At 37.7% G+C, this 22823-nt stretch overlaps 2 protein-coding genes across 4 annotated transcripts in view; one reads left to right on the top strand and one right to left on the bottom strand.

The window, feature by feature from the left end:
- Positions 1 to 855: 855 nt before the first annotated feature.
- On the top strand, positions 856 to 22799 carry prg4b (proteoglycan 4b). Its single transcript, XM_017722447.2, has 14 exons — positions 856 to 1144; positions 1228 to 1303; positions 3546 to 3662; positions 5491 to 5613; positions 8411 to 8467; positions 11462 to 11485; positions 12380 to 12670; positions 14049 to 14690; positions 15722 to 15808; positions 15945 to 16081; positions 16765 to 16918; positions 18426 to 18521; positions 19550 to 19675; positions 22239 to 22799. Exons 1-14 carry the CDS (start codon positions 962 to 964, stop codon positions 22358 to 22360), a joined length of 2235 nt encoding a protein of 744 aa, XP_017577936.2. The 5' UTR covers positions 856 to 961; the 3' UTR covers positions 22361 to 22799.
- The window catches only part of tprb (translocated promoter region b, nuclear basket protein), a 55135-nt gene continuing 54768 nt past the window's right edge, over positions 22457 to 22823 (bottom strand). For all 3 annotated transcript variants that reach the window (XM_017722444.2, XM_017722446.2, XM_017722445.2), the window contains one exon: positions 22457 to 22685. In XM_017722444.2, coding sequence (XP_017577933.2) covers positions 22642 to 22685 — 44 coding nt within the window. In that variant the 3' untranslated portion in view covers positions 22457 to 22641. The remainder of the gene's footprint in view (positions 22686 to 22823) is intronic.

The following is a 22823-nucleotide window of genomic DNA, read 5'->3' on the forward strand; positions in this document are numbered from 1 at the left end:
AACTTTCATATTTCAGCTACATTCAGAATCTGGGCGTCGTATGAGGCTGTAACTCTTCTTTCCAGTCAAATAGATGGTGATGTCACTTTAAACCCTTATAATAAAAGAAGCTCAACTCAGTTTATTTTTCTTCTGAAAGTCGACCCGTTTTTCCCCAAATCTGGGCTATGAACTATAAACAGGCGGCGTCTCTTCAGTGATCTGCTCTGTAAACATTACTATTATAAAATAACACAAAGAGCGTCTGAGATTTTTGGCTTTCAGCAGTAAATTGTAAGCACAGAGCAACATGTGTAGATCATAAAACACATGTTCTGCTTGAGGGGAGAAATTTACATTTATTTCATGCAGTTACTCAATAATTTGCCTTATGATTTGGTCATGTAAATTCAGATGGACAAGCCAAAATATACCCTGGTCAATAAGAAGTCCAATGTCTTAATTATTGCAGTGATAGTGGAATTGGGCCTTTTCAACTGTTTAGATATTGTTAGTTGCCTTTTCCCAATTTGTGCAGCACAACAACATAGAGACCTAGAACTAGTGCAGAATTTAAAATATTTTTTCTTTGTTTTAATTGTCATAAGTTTACTTTGAAGATTCATTATTTCTGGGTTTACATGAATGAAATACAAGGTTTTCTGTGGGGTCTCCACTGTGTGTCTTTTTTGTCCTCACTAAAACTCTGAACTGAAGAACTTGTGTGTGGATCCTCTTTCTTCAACGCTGTGGAGTCGAGCCAGTGAAGTAGAACATTTTGTTTTTAACCACGTCAGGACTAGACTAGTCTGTGATGTCAGCTTGTCAGCTGGTACTGTCTGTAAATCATTGTGGCTTTTTTCCCCTTTTTTTTAGAAATCTATGCCAGTTGTTGCTCAGAAAAGGAGGGTAACGTCCAGTGTTGTCTGAAGTGTCGGATTCCTGCTCCGTCACTGGCCAGACCATTACAGATTTAACACTCATGGTCGAATTGGACCAGATACACACTAACCTGAGCCAAGGGAATTACACCACAACCTCCCCTTATAAAAACCCTCTGCAGTGCCATCAGCGCCATCAGTGCCGTCAGAGCCGTCAGAGCCGTCAGAGCCATCAGAGCCATCAGAGCCATCAGAGCCATCTGCCACAGAGAAAGAGATTTAAGGTAAAGCATCAACCTTCTGTTAACTCTCAACTTTACTGACATATTAGACTGACTGTTCACCCTTGTCTACTTTATTTGCACAGGACACTGCAGAGATGACCAGCTCTTATCTTCTGCCACTGTTAGCGTGTTTGCTTTTCGCCTGCTCTTCTGCCCAGAGTGAGTCAATCTGTTTTATTGTGCTGTAAAACGCTGTGCAAAAACATCTTAAATCGGTCACTTTTGCCAGAACAAAACCTCGTATCTCCAAAATGGAAACTTCACAGGAGAAGGAAAAAACCTACTTTGCTTTTAATGTAAGTCAAAGGAACCAGAATTTTTTCCAAGTCATTTTGAGCCATTTGTTTTGGTCCATTCATCATGAAATTTACATACAATGTAAAGGTAACAGGTGTTTTTAAAATATGTCAAAAACTGAAAAACATCAAAAATGGAGATACAAGGTTTTGTTCTGACAGCAGCGATATGTTAATATTTCTCATTTTGAGATTGCTGTGAGCTTATTATAAGATTATGTAACTTACTTTGAAGTGATTTTATTAAGTGAACTGATCCCCACACTGTGAAGTGTCTTGTCAGATCTACTTAAAAAATGACATCATGTGGTAACAAACTAGTTTTATTCAACCTTTCAATCAGTGTAGTTTTTATTAAGTTGAATACAACTAGTTCAATTGTTTGTTACCACATGAAATCGTTTTTAAAGTAGATCTGACGAGACACTTTTTACAGTGTATATCGGCAGATTTTATGAAATACTCTTGAAATAAGCACAATTATCTGCCAAGATAGTGAGATTTACTTCAAACAAGTACAGAACATCTAGAAATCAGTGTAATAATCATATAATATTTCTACAAGCACCTAAAAATGAGAAATAATAGATATATAGACTATATTTACCATGATTTCAAGTGTTAAAATATCATTTTTACAGTGAGTGAATACTATGTTAGATAATTACTGCTGACACCTTTTTTTTTTATATTATAGTGTAGTGTTTTATTAAAGATATTGCCCTTTTTGGCAATTTTAGTAAAAGGAGCAAAAATGCTATGGAAATAGCTATTTTTTAGTTTTAGTTACACTAAATAAATAAATAGCCTAAATAAATACTGAATGAATGACTCTTTCAATCAGTGTAGTTTTTTGAGTTGAATAAAACCAGTTAATTCATGAAATAATTTTTTAAAGTAGATCTGACACGTTTTACAGTGTATATTCCAGATTTTAAGAAATATGCTTGAAATAAGAAAAATTATCTGCCAATATAGTGAGATTTACTTCAAACAAGTACAAAACATCTAGAAATAAATGTAATAATCTTAAAATATTTCTACAACAACCTCAAAATGAGAAGTATTAGATATCTAGACTATATTACAATGATTTCAAGTGTTAAGGAATCATTTTTACTGTGAGTGAATACTGTTGTTTGCTGCTGACTCCTTCACATTAGATGTTTCTTTTTTATATTATAGTGTAGTTTTTTTTATTATTTATTATTATTTGCCCTTTCGGCAATTTTTGTAAAATGAGCAACACATGGAAAAAAGCTTTTTTAGTTTTAGTTGCAAAAAAAAGCTTTTTTAGTTTTAGTTGCACTAAAAATTGATTCCAAGAACAAATCAATACTAAGAACATATATTTTCCCAGTGTTAACTGAGTGTGTGGCCTGAATGCCACCTTATATTTATAGACTTTCATTCCAAAATCATGTATATTTATTTGTATAAATTTTGGATATAAGAAATTTTTGAAAAGAATGACAGCGGTGTGATGGAAATCACCTTTCTATTTCTCTAAGAATGAGGGTATTAATCACACTGTAAAAAGTGTCTCGTCAGATCTGCCTAAAAATACTTTTTAATTTGGTAACAAGCAGATGAACTAGTTTTATTCAACTTGAAAAATACATTTAAAAATTGTTCCAAGTATTTATTTAGGTTGAATAAAACTAGTTAATTTACTTGTTACTACATGAAGTAACGTTTTTTAGGTAAATCTGATGAGACATGTTTTACTTGTATGTGTAAAGTCCACTATCAAAAAGTGTATATCATAAAAAATAAAAGTTTTTAATGCATTTCAGAATGAAACTCCTTATTTGTACCCCAGTTATGATGGCCTTTAAATGGTGTGCTCCAAGAAGATGAACTATGAATGAGGATAAATGTTTATACTGTGTCTACACTGCATTACATTCATATAACATAAGTCAAGATTATTCAATAAAGACTTCTTTTTTGCCTCTCTCACTTTTGTGGCTTAAGATCAAAAGTAACTATTTATTTCTAAACTTTTTGCCTCTTTCTAAATAAGTTTGCCATTAGTCTTAGATTTAGGTGCATTGCTCCCCATATGTGTATCATTCACTCTGTTTTATTTTTGTGATTTACAGAAAGCTGCAGAGGCCGTTGTGGGGAAGCGTATTACCGAGGAAATGCATGCCAGTGTGACTATGAGTGTCTCTCACACAAAGAGTGCTGCAAAAACTACGAGTCTCTTTGTACCACAGGTTAGTTTCCTCTGCTTTGACCTGTGAACAGGTCTCTCATCATATATATGCTCACATTTACAGCCATGCTCGGTCTGATTACTCTAGATTCGAGGATTGTTCTGTTGACCCCTTAATAATCCAGGTTTACTTCATACAAAGGATTATTATTGAGTAACTACACCCTCTAATAAAGGTACTAAACTGTGACTGGGGCAGTGTCCCTCCTGTCACTGGGGTGGTTCCCTCAATGGTTCATCTCAGTACCTTAGTACCTTTAGTCAGGGAACATAACTGAACCATAATCCACCGAAATGATATGTTCTATGCTGTACTAACTCCACACACTCTGCCTCGCCTCCAGGCTTTTATTCTACTGTTCTGTTTTAAAACTTTCAGTTATGAAAAGGTACAAATACCAACTTTTCACCTGTTAAAACTAATTTAAGGTTCACAATCAGACCTTAAAACTACTGTTGGAGCTTTGAGGGAACATTTACACTGTTTGTACTGTTTGATGAACGAAAAATGTTTCTGCATAGAACATTTATTTCTAACAGTGTACAAGGACTTTAATGCAAACTAATGAAGCTATTCTTAGGTTATTGAAATCTTAGGTTATTGAAATTGTTGCAGGTTAAATGATGTTGGCTGTTTGTAGCAATAGTTGAAGAACAGTTGTTGAAAAATGACATTTTCACAGTTCTGTACTTACCCCAAATTTAGTCCATCAACCCAGACATGTTTTGTCTCTGAAGTTTCCTTCTTTACTTTTGCACTGGAGCTCTTGGACTAACAAGTAATGGGAGCTTGTGCCTCAGTAGCACAACTCAGCTGTATTAAAGGGGAATTCTGCATAGTTCAGTTGTGTGTAGTTCAGTTGTGGTTCTCTCTGTGTGGAGTTTGCATGTTCTCCCCGTGTCTGCGTGGGTTTCCTCCAGGTTCTCTGGTTTCCCCCACAGTCCAAAGACATGCAGTCAGGCCAACTGGACATGGTGAATTGCCCCTAAGTGTGAATGTGTCTGTCTGTCTGTCTGTCTGTCTGCCCTGTGATGGACTGGCGACCTGTCCAGGGTGTATCCTGCCTTCCGCCCAATGACTGCTGGGATAGGCTCCAGCATCCCCCCGCGACCCTGAGGGAGAAGCGGCTTCGATGTGGCTGTGGTGTGTGTGTGTGTGTGTGTGTGTGTGTGTGAGTTCAGTTGTTAAGATGTAACCAAAGTCACTCAGAGAAACTTTACAGATTCCTTTACAGGGGTGGTGATGGGAACCAGGGGTCATGATGTCTACAACACAAATATATACTCACTATACAAATCCACCAGGGAACCTACACGTGTCTTCTCGGTGGACTTACCATGTGCTTTTCTTCATAGATCCTCAGAAAACAGGTTAAAGGAAGCCAAGTGACGACATGTTTCAAAATAACAGATTTTTTGCTATGTGACATTATATTTATAATATTTATTTGTTTTCTTTTTGTCATTTAATTCATATATTTCATAGTCATGTATAGATTATTGCTGTAAAAATACAGAAAAATTGATTTTTTTAACCTGAAAATACGGCCTCAGCCTTCATATGACTGTGAGGACGAGCTCTTCTGTGGTGCTTGGAATTCTATATGACTGATTTAAAAACCAATGTTGCTAAATTGAGGATCAAGAAGGTGGAATTGTTATACTTAACTTATTGTTTTATCTTTAAATATAAATAATACAGGTTTCTGTAGAATGACCCGATGTTTGTTTCTACTTCAAAGCTGTTATTTAACACTCAATTAGACCTGACTGGGCCTTTAACACTGACCGTGGCACTGACAGAAGGTCATTCTGTGCTGTGATCCCAGGTGATTCGTGTAAAGGCCGATGTGGGGAGCTTTTTAAGCGAGGACGACAGTGTCACTGTGATATCGAGTGTTTTAAATTCAAACAGTGCTGTCCAGACTATGAGGCGCAGTGCACAGTAGAGGGTAAGTCTCCAACTTCGTCTTAGTCCCGACTGCTGTATGTAACGATTTACAAGCAAACTTTATACCATCAAAAGCATTTCTTACAGAACTAACACATACTAACTGCTTTGTATATATGCAGTATTTGATAATATCGCTGCTGTCGGAATAAACAGTATCTCAATTTTTCAGCTTTTGACATAATTTGAAACTGCCTATTACTCTTTATATTGTGTGTAAAGTTCATGAGGAATGGATGTAAACAAATGACCCAAAATAGCTTGGAAAAAGTTCTGGTTCCATTGACGTACATTAAAAGTAGAGTAGGTTTTTTTCTTCTCCTGTAAAGTTACCATTTTGGAGAAATGAGGTTTTTCTTCCGACAACAGCGATATTCTCAATTCACCAGTGCTTGGATGCTGTTTCTTATGCTGCAGATCAGAGATGGCACTAATACAATATCAGATATCAATATTAGGCTGATATCAGCATACAATGTTGGGTTGGACAGGGGAGGGAAATAATAATTAATCAGATCCAATGTTGTAACTAATCTAGTCTGAAATAGCACACACTCACATGGGCGGATACTCCATACTAAGCTCAGTGGAAGCTTCGTATCTTGAAATAATGGCATATTTTCTCAAGCTATTGACTAAATATCTAGAAGTAACTGATTTTGAATATACTGAATATTCACTCACTTTGCAGAAATTATGACTTAGTGTCTGGTACTAATAGCATAGACTAACAAAATAAGTACTTATTTTCTTAAAATAATGACTTACTATGTCAAAATATTGGGTTTATATAAAAACGATGTCCTCCAAAATAATGACTTAGTATCCTTAATAAAAACTTACTATCCTGACTTAATTTCTTAAAATTTAGTAACTCATTTAATTATAATATCTTAAAATGTAAAGAAAATAAGTCAATATTTCAAGAAAATAATTCAAGATATTTAAGTCTATATTTTGGGAAAATCAGTCCTTTCTTGAGACATTTCTATATTTAGTTCATTCATTTCTATATATAGTATTTATGTATTTTTGGATTTACCATCATTATTCTTTGCAATTATAATTCATATATTCATTAACTTGAGTCATTTTTTTTATTTTTATTTATTTTTCATTTGGACTGATCTGGTCCTCCATGTTAAAACAAATACAAAAATTAATGACTTAATATCTTTATTAAAGACTTACTATACTATCCATTTCTTTCAATTTAATTACTCATTATTTAGTTATAATATCTCAAAATATGAAGAAAATTAGTTATTGTTGCAAGATATTAAGTCTATATTTTGAGAAAATCAGTCCTTTTTTGAGATATACAGTCAACGTTTTGAGGAAAAAAGTCATCATTTTGAATTGGTAAGTCAATATTTAAGTCAATTGTTAAGTCAATAAGAGAACATGTCATTGTTTCAAGATTTAAAGTCAGTAATTTGAAAGATATTTCAAGGAAAAAAACATTGTTGACATGTTAATTAAGTATTTAGCGAAAACAAGTAATTGTTTTGAGAAAATTAGAGACTCTGCATCAACATTTTGACTGCTTAAGCATTTTGACTGTTGCCAGAAACCAGGAAGGAGGAAAAAACAAAACTACTCAGATCCACTCGCACCAGCACATCACACACTAACACACCACTACCACGTCAGTGTTACTGCAGCGCTGAGAATGACCCACCACCTAAATAGTACCTGCTCTGTGAGGGTCTATGGGGGTCCTGACCACTGAAGAACAGGGTAAAAGGGGCTAACAAAGTATCAGAGAAACAGATGGACTACAGTCTGTAACTGTAGAACTACAAAGTGCACCTATACAGTAAGTGGAGCTGATAAAATGGACAATAAGCATAGAAACAAGGAGGTGGTCAAAATGTTATGCCTGATCGGTGTATTTTGCTGGAGGTTAGGGAACCAGCTTTGTGACCAGAAGGTCGCCTGTTCAATCCCCTTAACTGACAGGACATGATTGAAGTGCCCTTGAGCACCTAACGCCCAGCTGCACCCCAGGCGCTGTAGTACAACACTGGAAAAACAAAACTTCTTTGTTTGGCCTTAATGGACTACTGTAAGATACTAATATTAATATGAGAAAAGAAAAAATGGTATTGTGCCATCTCTACTACAGACGAGAGGTTCTTAATCGCTTTAAATAGGTAAATAATACGTAAAGATCCAGGCTCACAAACCTAAAATGGAAAAATGGTGGTATTGGTAATGATTAGGGGTCGGCAGTGCTGGACGAGGTACACAAACCATGTACTTGAGTCACATTTTTATACACACAGAAACCAAAAGGAACGACAGATTTCTCAAAATGTAGTGGAGGAAAAAGGAAGATATTAGACTTTGAAATGTAGTGGAGTGAAAGTAAAAAGTCGCCCAGAATGGAAAAACTTCAGTACAGATACACGAAAAAATACTTAAGTACAGAAACTAATTACATTTACTTAGATACTGTCCACCACTGGGGGTCGAGGGGGGGTCTGTTGATTGGACCTCTGCTGTAGGCATGCATGCAGATTGCATTACAGGCCACGCTTGGGTTGTTCTGACGATCTTACCTGTGTGTATCTGTGTGACCATCACAGACACGGCTTTACAGCCAGAGCGCACAGCAGACTCACCACAAAGGACCAGTAGCTTATGCCAAAACTCGCAGTGTAACAAACCTACAGGTATAATTACTGTAGCTTTGCTACCAATAACTCAATCATGCACTAATCATGGATTTCATTGCTCATATGTTTCACAAATGCTGTTGCTGATGTGTGGTCTCTCATTAAAACGACTGACAGAATGTTCTACAGAGGAAGAGTCCAACGATCCTCCGGCGACCACGGTGGCACCCGAAGGTGACGTCCTCTTTTCTCTTTAAAGTTTCAAGTTTTGTGTGTTTTTTTTGTTGTTTTCTTTGGGGGAAAAAGGAAAATCTGTCCAGTTGCAAAAAGTCATTTAAAAAATGCTTCCACCAAAAAAGCTACACTGCAAGTTAAATGTTCTTAAATCTACCTGATTCATCTAATATTTCCCAATAGAAAAATGTTATTATAAGATTTTTTTTACTTATTTATAGATTTATAGATTACCTGTTTTAAGTGATTTATGTAAGTCAGATTATCTCTCTGTACTGGTATTTCTTACAACAAGCAAACTTATCCACCTAGATAGTGAGATAATCTGGCTTATTATCACTTAAAACGTTGGAGGATCAGTTCTGACAGTGAAAAAAAAAAACTAAAAATAAATGATTCAGTAAATGAATCAATAAGTAAAGACAACCAAATAAATATATATTGCTTATTTTAATTGCAATTCTACATGCATATTTCAGTTTTATGCTGTTATATATTTCTCAATTTATTTATCTTTGCTTATTTAATATTTTTATATTAATTGAATTCATTTAACATGAAAATAATAAATGAATTATCACAATGACAAGGAAATACAGAAATAAACAAATAGAGAAATAAAATAAGTATAGAAATGAATAGCTGTGGAAATAAATTAATAAAAAAGAGAATATTTTCATAAAGAAACAAATAACAAAATAAACAAATACAACAATGAGTCATCACTAAATGGACATGCAAGTAAATGCAAACAGGTTATTTCATCTAAGGGTTTCATTTATTAATATATTTATTTCTATGAATATTTAGGTAGTTTTAGATTTCTTATTGTTATTCTTTGCTATTGAAATTCATATATTAATTAACCGAGTCATTTATTTAGAATTTTATTTATCATTTTGTCAGATCTGGTCCCTCATAGTGAAATCAACCTAAACCTAGTCAATATATCTAATATTTGCCATTTCATGACTGTTTAAAGCTCATTATGAAATTATTTTACTTAGTTTTAGGTTTTGAAATTCTAAAAATAAGTTAAATAATCATCTAATGAGCTCTAAACAATCTTGAAATGGGAAATATTAGATATATTGACTAGGTTTAGGTTGATTTCACTTGTGGCTACCAGCGAATGAAAGCTGGTCACCAATTAACAACATGAAATTCACACAATGCTAATTGGCGCCTATAATCAATTTTGGCTTTAGCTCAGACTATGTCCTTTAAGGGTGGCACGGTGGCGTGGTGGGTCATGCTGTTGACCCCTGGGTTCTCCGGTTATCCCCCCACAGTCCAAAGACATGCTGTTAGGATGTGCTAAATTGCCCCTTGGTGTGAGTGAATGTGTCTGTCTGCCCTGTAATGGACTGGCGACCTGTCCAGGGTGTATCCTGCCTTTTGCCCAATAACAGCTGGGATAGGCTCCAGCACCCAGAAGGAGAAGCGGCGAGATCGAGATCGAGTCTCTTTACTTGAAGTAAAGCCAAAACTAACATGAGGAAGAAAAGTCACTATCACTGAATGGAACAGAGGCAGCGAAAGGGAGGGAGGAGCAGAGAAAGAGTCAAAGAATGGTGACTCATGGGTAATTGTGCAATATTACTCAGCATTACCAGTCAAGCAGTTCTTGGGAGTTCCGGAAGGGAACGTCGAACTCTGTTCCAACTTTGATGTTTCCTCTTGGACCCATTAAATTGAGCTGAGCTTTAAAAACAGAAACAAAACACAATGCAGAAAAATGTTTCTCACCAGTATATTGCAAATTGTTGGGGATCTACAAAGGCAACAAGACCGCATTCACTTTGTTTTAACATACAGTTTATACACCGATCAGACACAACATCATGACCACCTCCTTGTTTCTGCACTCATTGTCCATTTTATCAGCTCCACTTACTGTATAGCTGCACTTTGTAGTTCTACAGTTACAGACTGTAGTCCATCTGTTTCTCTGATACTCTGTTACCCCCTTTTACCCTGTTCTTCAGTGGTCAGGACCCCCATGGACCTTCAGAGAGCAGGTACTATTTGAGGGGTGGATCATTCTCAGCACTGCTGCGTCTGATCCACTCATACCAGCGCAACACACACTAACACACCACCACCATGTCAGTGTTACTGCAGTGCTGAGAATGATCCACCACCCAAATAGTACCTGCTCTGGTGGGTCGATGGGGTCTTGACAACTGAAGAACAGGGTAAAAGGGGGTAACAAAGTAGATGGACTACAGTCTGTAACTGTAGAACTACAAAGTGCACCTATACAGTAAGTGAAGCTGATAAAATGGACAATGAGCGTAGAAACAAGGAGGTGGTCATGATGTTGTGTCTGATCAGTGCATTTAAACAGCTGCAAGAAAATCTGATGGTGTAAAGTCGTGGGCTGGAGGTTAGGGAGGAAGGTTGCTGGTTCAGTCCCCTTAACTGACAGTACATGACTGAAGTGCCCTTGCACAAGACACCTAACACCCAACTGCTCCCCGGGCGCTGTGGATAGGGCTGTCCACCGCTCTGGGCAAGTGTGCTCACTGCCCCCTTGTGTGTATGTGGTGTTAAATGCGGAGATTTTCCTGTTGTGGGATTAATAAGAGGAAATTTAACATTTAAGATTTTTTTTAAAGTACTTTGTTTATTGCATAACTGTCAAAATTTTGATGTAGTATCTTTAAACAATGGCTTATTTTCTCTCAATGGTAAATTATCTCCTTGATATTTTCAGTTATTACATCAAAATTCTGGTGTACTATGTTGAAAAAAGTGAGTAACTTTTTAAGGAATAATAAATCATTATTATTAAATCAATATTTTCAGAAAAAAAGTTATTACTGTAGGATATTAAGTCTATATTTTGACATAGTAAATTATTATTTTGAGACATTGTGCCAATATTTCAGTATATGTCATCATTTCAAAATACGAATACATTAGATAATATATATTTTCTAATGTTTCTCACTTCTGCTTTTTCTTATACTCACTTGGTAACTGGTTTAGATGACTACGACCCTGATGAAGGAGGTAAGATAAAGTAAAGTTTAAATTGTTATTTTTATTATCACCAATTGTCTAGACCAACGTATTTTAGTTGAGCATAAGTATCAGAACAGATTAACTGTTGGGTTAGATAGGCTATTCTTCCATTTAGACGGAAAAGGTGGTTCTATAAGGGTTCTTGAGTAAAGAACCATTAGAACCATTATTCCTTATAGAATACATTTCATGCTTAAATGATTTGTTGCATGGTGAAGTGGTTCAGATTGATGGAGAATTTGTTGTACATGATTCCATATGTATCATTTTTCAGTTTTTGACATAATTTGACATAAAACACCTGTTACCCTTTACATTGTGTGTAAGTTTCATGATGAATGGCCCAAAAGAAACCACCCAAAATGACTTGGAAAAATGTCTGTTTCCATTGACTTACATTATAACTAAACTAAGTTTTTTCCTTCTCCTGTAAAGTTAACATTTTGGATTAACACAAGAGGTTTTGTTCCGACAACGGTAACATGCTGTTGTTATAATGTCAAGCTTGTAACAATAAAAGAACCTTTTTTGGTTCTATATAGATCAAAGGTATACAGCACAGTCTCAATCAATCTGAGGAACTCTTTCACCATGCAAAGAACCACTTGAGCATGAAAGGGTTCTATATAGAACTCATGAACTATTGCCTTTACTTAAAGAATCCTTGACAAAACGTCTTTTTTAAAAAGTGTGTAGCTTTAACAGGAGATATAAAAGAACCGCTGAGCGTCCAGAATGTCTGTAGAAAAAAATGTCCACTGACTTTTCTTTTTCTCTACTTTCTTCTTTCTATAATTCAACTACCGCTGCATTAGTTTTCTGCACCAGTTATAATGCTTTATAACACTCTGGCCTGCACTACGTATGTTCTTTTGACTTCAGTGATCGTTGATGGAGCCCCTGTTCCAGAGGTTGCCAGTGGAAGCGAGCCATTGCCCTCAGCTGCTCCTGAAGACAAGGCGATAGACCCTGCTGAAATCGAGCCAACACTTCCCCCTGTCCTGCCTGAGGCTGACACTGAGACGAATGAAGTGGTGAAGGAGGCTTCAGAGCTGGCAGAGACAGAGGAAAGCAGCCCTCATCTCCCTGAGGAGCAGAGTGCTTTAGTACCAAACGCAACCAACTCCTCCTCCCTATCACAAGCTACTCAGGCTCCTCCTACAGAGACAACAGGTGATGGCATCATGAGCAAACGGTCAGAGAAGCATCATTTCTTTCTGTTTTCAATAAACGGCAACAGAGATCAGTGCTTCTCTTCCACCGTCCTGTACCATGATGTTGCAACTCTCATGCAGTGGTGGATGAAGTGCACAAACCATGTACTTGAGTTAAAGTAGAGACCCAAGGTAAAATATTACTCCAGTAAAAGTAGAAGTTCCTCCCTTTAGACCTCCACTTGAGTAAAAGTATTAAAGTATTTGCCTTCAAATGTACTTAAGTATAAAGTAAAAGTACTAAAAGAGTAATTATGGCTCTGATGTCCTGTTATCATTTTTATAACAAGACTCGCTTCATGAACTCATTTTAGGTGAAAATCCTCCAGCGTCTCTCTTGGTAAACCAGTCTTTTAATAGAACGTCATTAATTAGTGACGCTGACGTCTATTAAAATGATCATAAGCACAAAACACTGAAGGTAAACAGTTTCCATCAGGGAGAACCGAGTGGCTCTGAAATCACTTTTTACACACAAGCAAAGTTTCAGTTTCAGATTTATTTACAACTTAGTTCCAAGTTTAAGTTGAATAAAAACTGGCTTTAAACTCAGGATCACAAATGAGCTCCTTTACTATGTTGATCTGTAGGTCTCTGTTCATAAACATAAACCAGCCCAAACTAATTTACTATAAAATGAAATGGTGTTTGTATAAATTCAGAAAAAAGCCGCGTCAGTCACGACTGCATATGTGGACATATTTCTATATTGTGCTCTATTTACACAAAGTTAGGTTAGTTCATCATTTATGTTGAACAGACTCTCCCAAAATTTTACGCTGCTGCTCTGACGTTGAACCGTGTGCTGCACTGGGTCGGTATGACCAACAGGTCAAAACAAGCTCTAAACAAAGTGACCGCTGTGCCCTGATTGGTGCTCTTGCTTTGCGCTTCTTTCGTTTTGACATGTTACGTTTTTATACACACAGAAACCAAAAGAAACGGCAGATTTCTCAAAATGTAGTGGAGGAAAAAGTCAGATATTAGACTCTGAAATGTAGTGGAGTGAAAGTAAAAAGTCGCCCAGAATGAAAAAACTTCAGTACAGATACACGAAAAAGTACTTGAGTACACAATACTTTTTTTAAGTACATGTACTTCATTACTGTCCACCACTGCTCTCTCTTCTGTCAGTGTGTCCTCATCCTGTTACCCTTTGTTTTACATAGTTTCAAATATAACCTACCTCAGCACTCATCAACCCAATATCACAGCTTTCATGAGCTTGATCAGGTGTGTTATGGCAGACAATAGGTGAAACTATGCATGCAAGTGGTTCCCAGGAGCAGGATTAAGAAGCACGTCTGTAAGTATTTCCTCTTCTGTACTTCCTGCAGATCTGAAGGATCTACCAGATCCTGCGGATCTACCAGAAGAAGACCCTGAAAGCCCCCAGGCTGCCTCTGAATCTGAGCATTCTCCCATCTCTTCAGCTCCTACTCTTCCTCCTCTGGTAACCTCCACTAAGCCCACCACCACCCAGCAGCCATCAGATCAGCCTCTGTTTCCCACAAGCCCAGCACAGGCAGCCGGATTAAGCCCCACTCCGGCATCTGAGCAACCTGGCCAGGATGCCCAAACAAACGCTCAGAGTACCTCAGACCCCAAAATCACTTCTCCAACGACTGCTTATCCAAATGATCTTGAAATTGATGCCTCTAATTCAACTGAGCTTAAACCCACAAACCCAGACCAGAATGAAGGAGTGTTGGCCCCAGAGATAAAGCCTGAACCCCAGACAGAACAGCTTCAGTTAGAGCCCAGTGAAAACACAACCTCTGAAAGGGTGAGCGCCACCAACTTGGACCCAACAGAGAAGCCTAGCGCTTCCGAACCAACAAAACCACAGGAAAATATCAAGGATTCCCTGTCGACAAAAGCTCCTTCTGCTACTCCTGCTTCTGAGAAAGTGAATCCTTCTCCAACCAAAGCACCAGAAAAGGTTCTTGATGAGGGCAGTGCTAAGGATTATCAGGCAGGTAAGTCAGTCCAGTTTCCTCTACTTGCACTGGTGCTTTCTCAATGCCTTCAACTCGTAACCCATCATGTCATCAAATCATAGCTACCAGTTGTTTGCGATGATGATCAGCAACGGATAACTTTCACATGAACAAAACTTACAGCTGCTATGATGGACCAGTGATCAGAGAACTGCCCGAGTTATTATTATTTCAACCTCAGATTCTTGGTCTTTGTTCGTTTTCTGTGAAGAACATATAAAATAACCTGCTGCTGACTGGCTACAGCTGCTAAAGGAGAACATACACTAGACATTTGAGATATTTTAAACATCTGGTACTTTTACATGAATTGTTATGATTGTATTGATTTAAACAACCAATAATCCGGTGGGCCCACAGCCAAAGTTGTGGGAATGCTTTAGCCTAGTTGGGTTGTCAGATGTTCCAAAGCAGTGTTCCTTAACCCTGGTCCTGGAGGGGTACTGCCCTGTAGGTTTAAGTGCGTTTTTTTGCTTTAACACACTCACTTTAACTGAATAATGGGCTGTTAATGAGCAGATTAGTAGGATCAGGTGTGTTGGGAGTATAATAAACACTAAAAAGTGCGGGGCAGTGGGCCTCCAGGACCAGGGTTGAGGAACACTGTTCTAAAGCAGTTTCCTTGAGGCAAGCTCACTGTAGTGACTGTGGTGTTGATGTCCGTACAGCTGGAGTAGGTTCAGACTGAGACCTTGTACAATTACATAAACTTTATGCTGATTTAAACCATTTACAGTTCACTGCATTAATCTGTAATGATTTAGAAGTGAAATTAATCATTTTGAAATCAGATGAATCTTTTTGAATCACCCTGTATTTTTTCAATCTGGTAACATTTAAATAAGCAGAAATGAATACGTAAAGACTGGAATCAAGCATTTCATTTATAGCAACTCAACACATCATTGAAAACAAGACTGCCCACAAATTCTGAATTCCAGTCCACACTGTGCCGTGTTTCTTGCAGTTGCCTATGAATTATATAAAAAACAAAAGTCTCCTTTCCACAGATGCCAACAACGACACGGACCTCTGTAGTGGGCGTCCAGTCAACGGCTTGACCACGCTCAGAAATGGCACCATTGTGGTTTTCCGAGGTAAGTGCCAAACGGCTGCTCTTTAGTTTCCGTGCAGATTTCAATGTCACAACAACACTGCTGTGTTCCCAATAAATCGAACATACATTCACGTTTTCTCAGTACTTTAAATGTGTCCCTTACTGCTCTATACTAGGACACTACTTTTGGACACTGGACTCCAGAAGGAACCCTGGGCCTCCTCTGGGAATCACAGACGTGTGGGGGATTCCCTCTCCTATTGACACTGTCTACACTCGCTGTAACTGCCAAGGAAAGACCTACTTTTTCAAGGTTAGCCCACCATCAGCTGTTAAACATTACCAGTCACAAAGAGTAATGTACAAGAAACTACAGAAGACCAGAGAGGCCATGAGGAAGTTATAATTTTCTGGATTGTTATTTGAGATAATTGTCTTGTGATCTTAAGATAACAAAGTTGTTATCTTGAGAAAAAAAAAGTTATTTATCTTGTTATCTCAAGATAACAAAATTGTTACCTTTAAACATTGAGTTACTTATCTTGTTATTTCAGGATAACAACTTTATTATCTTGAGATCTTTGTTATCTTGAGTTAATTTTCTTGTTATCTCAAGATAACAAAATTGTTTTCTTGAAATAACGAGTTACTTATCTTGTTGTCTCAAGATAACAATCCAGAAAATTATAGCAACAGCTTATGGCTTCAGTAAATACAGACATCCAGAGATACCTGGAGGTAGTTATCATTTTCTGGATTGTTATTTAGAGATAATGAGTTGTTATCTTGTTATCTCAAGAAAAAATTGTAATCTTGAAATAACACGTTACATATCTTGTGATCTCAAGATAACAAAATCGTTATTAAGTGGCAAGTTTCTTATCTTGTTATCTCAAGATAACAATCCAGAAAATTTAAGCCCCAGCTCATGGCCGTCCTGGACCTCCGTAAGAAACCACCACATGAATTTTAGATTTTGAAACTTGTGTCCTGCAGGGCGATAACTACTGGAGGTTTGAGAACGGCATCATGGACTCTGGATTCCCAAGACCCATCAGTGCGGGCTTTGGACTGAGTGGTCAAATCACCGCTGCTTTGTCCATGCCTCAGTACCGGAGCAGGAAGGAGTCCGTGTTTTTCTTCAAAACAGGTTCAAACAGCATGATTTTGCTTTCACCTCCATCAGTGGTCAAATCACAGAGTAACTTATAGGAACACTTCATAGTTAATAGTGAATCAAAGCCACTAGGAGTCTATTAGCATTATGCGAATGATGGGTCAATGGGTTGTTTACCATTGTAGCATTTTTAAAGGCAGTTTCTGCTCCTGAAAGGAAACATGCGTGGCATTTTGCATAAACCAGGGGTGCATAAGTCCGGCCCCAGGGCTGAATGTGCCCTCCAGCCTGTATGCTGCAGGTGTTCCTTTCACTTGACTGTGGCAGCGAAGCTGTAAACCTGTGATTAATATATGATTAACCTGCAAATTAATTACTGAATGGCATTTAGTCATGACCACACAAACAGTGCAGCTGACATGGGAAATTTTAAGAGCGATGGAAGACTTTTTCAACAAGAACTGTAACAAATGTGTCTCACACGTCAAGAGACTGTAATGAGTTTAACGTTAAAACACATTATTAAAGCTGAACAGACATTACGACATAATATTCAGAGGACAAGGCAAAAAAACAACTAAAGCAGCTTTTTATCAGAACAGTTTGTACTATTAATATAACTTGTTCTGTATGTCTGTGTTTTGTCATATTTTGAATACTGAATATTTAAAAACATTTATGAATAATATTTTGCCCTCAGGTATTTTGATAAGGTCCATCCTGGCTTTGAAAAAAGTTTGAACAACTCTAGCTTAAACTGACATTTACAACCCCATTTCCAAAAAAGTTGGGATGCTGTGCAGAATGCAAATAAAAATAAAATGCAATGATGTGCAGATCATTTAAACCATATTTTTAAAGCAAAACTACAAAAACAACATATCAAATGTTGAAACTGAGAAATTGTATTGTTTTTGAAAAATATCTGCCCGTTTTGAATTTGATGCCAACAACACATTCCAAAAAAGTTGGGACGGGGGCCTGTTTACCGCTGTGTTTCATCACCTCTGCTTTTAACAACACTCTGTAAGTGTTTTGGAACTGAGGAGACACTGCTGTAGTTTTGAAAGTGAAATGTTTTCCAATTTTGTTTGATACAGGAATTCAGCTGCTCCACAGTTTCAGGGACTCATTTGTCATATTTTTAATTTTATAATGTTGCAAATGTTCTCAGTGGTGACCGGTCTGGACTACAGGCAGGTCAGTTTATCACCTGGACTCTTTTAATAAAGAGCAATGCTGCTATAATACAGGCAGAATGGGATTTTACATTGCCTTGCTGAAATAATTAAAGCCTTCCCTGAAAAAGACGTCATCTGGATGGCAGCATATGTTGCCAAAACCTGTATATATTGTTCAGGATTAATGGCGGCTTCACAGATGTGCACATTACCCATGCTATGAGTACTAATGCCCCCCTAAACCAGCGACTTTTGTTCAGTGTTCATAGACAGTGGTTTTCAGAAGTCCCAACTTTTTTGTGCACTATGTAGCAGATTACATGTTGGGGTGATGCTAATTCCTGTTTCGTTGTCTGCAGGTGGACTGGCTCAAAGATACAGCTACCGCATCACACCTCAATGTGGCAGGAAAACAGCTGTGTACACAATATCAAAGAAGGTCAAGAGGCAAGCAGGTAACAGGCACTGGACTCTCCTCTCTCATAGCAGGAGTCTAAACACACATGCAGTGCTTAGTACCAGGCATCCTCAGGGAAAAACATTAAACAGGGACTAAAGGCTAAAGGGTAAGTGGAGGTGGGGGCACTGTTGCAAGAGGGAGTGGGCAATGTTTTATGTCAAAGATGTCAAAGAGACTAAGAGAACACACTGTAACTTTCAATAAGACTTTGGTTTTCCAGAAAATAAAAAGTTTGGGGTCACTTATCTTTTAATTTGCATGTTGGCTCACAAGAACTCAAAGCAGGTTTTCTCCATCATTCAGAGTATTTTGATGTGAAATGGTGCCCTGTGGAGTGACTCTTTACAGTGGTGGTGATAGGAACCAGGGGTCAGAATGTCCACAGTGCAAATATTGTCCTTTTATTTACTATCTAAAGTGACCGGTGAACCAACATGTTTTTTGTTGATAATGATGAAATAGTGGTGCAGACTACTTTGTCTTAGGACACTTCTGTACTTCTCATGCCAGTTTTAAGTCAAAGCCTTATTATAAAACTATGACAAAACAATCTCTTAAGCAGCATAAAGCATAATGTATTTCATGTATTAACTTACAAATAAATAACATTTAATTAAGCAGAATTAATTTTTAAAATGGTGACGACTAACCAGATTTATATGAAGAACCACATGTAAATGATAATTACATAAAACAATAATAAGGAAAGATTTGAGGTGGTTCGGGCATCTGATCTGGATGCCCCCTGGATGCCTTCTGGTGGGGATGTACCAGGCATGGCCTACTGGGATGAGACCACAGGGTTGTCCTAGGACCAGCCGGAGGGATTACATCTCCAAGTTGGCCTGGGAGCAGCTTGGGGTCCCTGGGAATGAGCTGGAGGAAGTTGCGGGGGACAGGCCCCAACTGTTACCCGTTACCAGAAACATTTTCACGCCTGATATTCTATGCAAAATAAACCCGGTTAGTCTTTGTTATGGCACACTGGCAAATAAATCACTTCTCTGAACTTCTCTGTTTCAGACCCTGAACTCGGACAGGAGATCGACATCAGAAAGACATGGAGAGGGTTTCCCTCCACTGTGACCTCAGCTGTGTCAGTGCCGTCTACAGGAGGAGACGGACACAAATACTATATTTTCTCAAGGAGTGAGTTAAGCTGCACCTCCACTCTGGCCCTGACATGTTTCCGCAACCGAGTTACATTTTCCAAAACCTTTGTGGCTCATTCACAACTGCTGTATGGTGGAATGAGTGTCATTTTCAGGATTTCTCAAGCTACAAAATGATTTGTGCATATTTTGGAACGCAGCCATGCTTCTTCCAGACTTCTGAAATCATGTCTAGCTGGGGTCTCCATGAGGTTTGGGTGGGGTGAGGAATCTGACAGTTTGTACAAACCTGGCAGACCAACAAAAGCCCACGAGAGGTGATCATACTGTCTGGTCATGCTGTCACTAACAAAACACGAGGCTCCCAAAAACTGCATAAGTACTTCAAGTAACTCTTAGATCGGGGGTGTCAAACTCAACCAGTAAAAGGGCCATGTTAAAAAATCTCATCAAATCTGTGGGCCGGAGAAAAAAAAGGTTTTGGTAACACTTTCTATGAATGTCACATTTGTAAGCATCTATAAGCATGTTATAATGCATTCATACAGCATTATAAACAGGGTTATAAATATTTGTAAAAATGAATTACACTGAATTACTCTTTATAGCCATGTTTATTATACATTATGAATTGTTAATATAATGCATTACAAATAGTGTTAATAACATGTTATACTGTCAGTGCCAAAGAAGTCAGTCCCAGCTTGGAGAGTTTAAGGACAAATGCAGAGTTTATTTATCTGGGATTTTAATGTTTTATTTCTCAGTGCTGGGGCTGTTAGAGCTGCATCTTCGCTGCTTCAGTCTTGAATATTCAGATGCTCCAAACAGGCCGTCCAGCCTAGAATCACTGCTACAGTGAGCTTTTCTTACCCAGCGTCTCACTTTAAAAGTTACATTACAGCAAACCAAGTACCTGTCAGCCCCTCCCCGACCCCCCTCTGACACCACACTGAGCATGAAGTCACTGTGGAGTGAAGGCCTGGAGAGGGAGAGGCGAGATAGTCGAGTGCTGTCATTGTAATTTGTTCCCTCACTGGTTCGAACGTCAAGCGCTAGAACCCTTCACTCTGTAACCCTAAACTACACTACAGTACAGTGATGCTCATTTCTGCTGGTGTTCTATTGGATATGCAGTGTTAAGTTAGTGCCAGGCTAACGGTGGTGAACATTAACAGTGGTGTACACTGACTTTCCCACATTGGGTGAAACACTGATGGCAGCACTAGTTTAAACTCTGACATTTGAAGCCTGTAATGAGCTTTATTGTGGATGTTTTAGTGTTTCAGTAAATCCTTCAACTTGAAGCCTCACTCTTAACACTGGAGGAGGCTTTAGTACAGTACGCCTCACTTTACTTAGAGCAGACAAATACAACTTATGAGCTCTTATGATTTGTTACAAACAGTACTTATAATGGCTAATAAGCATGGCTATAACGTGTAATGCATTTTTATAAATATTTATAGCCATGTTTATAACACCTTATGAATGCATTCTTGCAAAGGTGACTTTCATAGAAAGTGTTAATGTTTTTTTCATTTTTAAATAATGTTGTATTTTACCATAAACTGACCATTTGTTATTTAAAATATGCAAAAATTTAAATATAGAGATTTGTATTAGATGGACACTGGACGTATGCAGTACTGTCCCCCAGGTGCTCAGGCCTTTATACCTTCCTATTTGCTTAAACAGGACACCTGGTATCCTTTATTTGACTTCGGCTCATTTTTTCTGAACTGCTGAACTGATGTGTTTATATTGGTTGAAATGCAGCCGAAATGCATTTTAATAATATGACTGGTGTGGATCTGTGTAGAACAGGTGTAACGGCTGTTCTATAGACTGTCGGGGTAGGAGAGTCAGAGCACTTTACATTGCATTGCAAAACCGGCCAATATTAATGGCAAATTAAAATACCTTTGCGGGCCGGATAGGACTGGCTAGCGTCATCAGTGTGACTTACTTCAAAAATAAGTTTTTGTTACGCAGTAACACCAGTGACACGACTCCTGGGGAGTCATATATTTTATAATATTTATTTGTTTTATTTCTGTCATTTAATTCATATATATTTCATAGCCTTGTGTAGATTTTTGTAGTTAAAATTGCAGAAAACTTTTAAAATATGGCCTCAGCCTTCACACACGACTGTGAGGACAAGCTCTTCTGTGGTGCTTGGAGTTCTATGATTGACTTTACCACTGTTGATAAATTGAGGCTCAAGAAGGTGGAATTGTTTTTTTTTTTTTTTTAAGTTTTGTTTTACAATATAAATAAATTGTATTTTTTTTGTGTGTGTAATATCTGTAAACGCCATAGGGACACAAAAATGGATGTTTCTGTAGAATGACCCAGATTCCTTTACTCATTAATATACTTGAGAAGTAAATGTATTATGATTTGAAAATACTCAAAATATATCAATATTTTCTTAAGTACAAGTACTTGAGTAAATTTAACTAGCCACCCCTGGCAACTGAGCAGTTAATCGCTACAATTTGTACATGACTTTTTACAATATTTGGGAATAGTGAACAAATGTACCATTACTACAATTACAACCACCACTAATACCGTGCTGTTCTCTTTTCCAGCCAAGTACTACAGTTTAAAGATGGAAGGCAACACACCAGTGATTCTCACCCCCAGGGATGGACCAGGGAAGCAAAAATCAGCGAAGAGCTGGTTCAGATGCCCAGAAACACAAAGGCTGTAAAACTAGATCCTTAAAAATGAGGTTGATTTCTTATTTAACCCTTTTTGCCAACACAAACTAAACACTTAGTGATATTCTGTCACACTGAAATATCAATGACTTTCTATCAAAAGAAATCTTTATTGTATCCATATAAAAACCAACCAATGCTGTGGGCTACCCACATGCATTAACATAGATGGAAATGGTTATAGTCAAACACATGAAGTAGCGTCTCGGCTGCAGTCACAATTTGTGTTGTAGTAGCGACGGAAATCAATGCAGTACTTCTGGATTTTGCTTCATCTGGCAAAGCGTCCACGAACCCCCATAACTCCTAATCCACCTGCAGGAAGAAACAGTATTGATCATAAACATGCATCATCTTTTGTATATAAAGCATGTTTGACAATTTTGTAATTTTCTTTATTAAACCCAATAAAAATTGCACTCAAGTTGATCTTGGTCTGTTCATATGACAACG

The sequence above is a fragment of the Pygocentrus nattereri genome, chromosome 4 (genome assembly GCF_015220715.1).
Source record: "Pygocentrus nattereri isolate fPygNat1 chromosome 4, fPygNat1.pri, whole genome shotgun sequence".
In the NCBI taxonomy this organism is placed as follows: domain Eukaryota; kingdom Metazoa; phylum Chordata; class Actinopteri; order Characiformes; family Serrasalmidae; genus Pygocentrus; species Pygocentrus nattereri.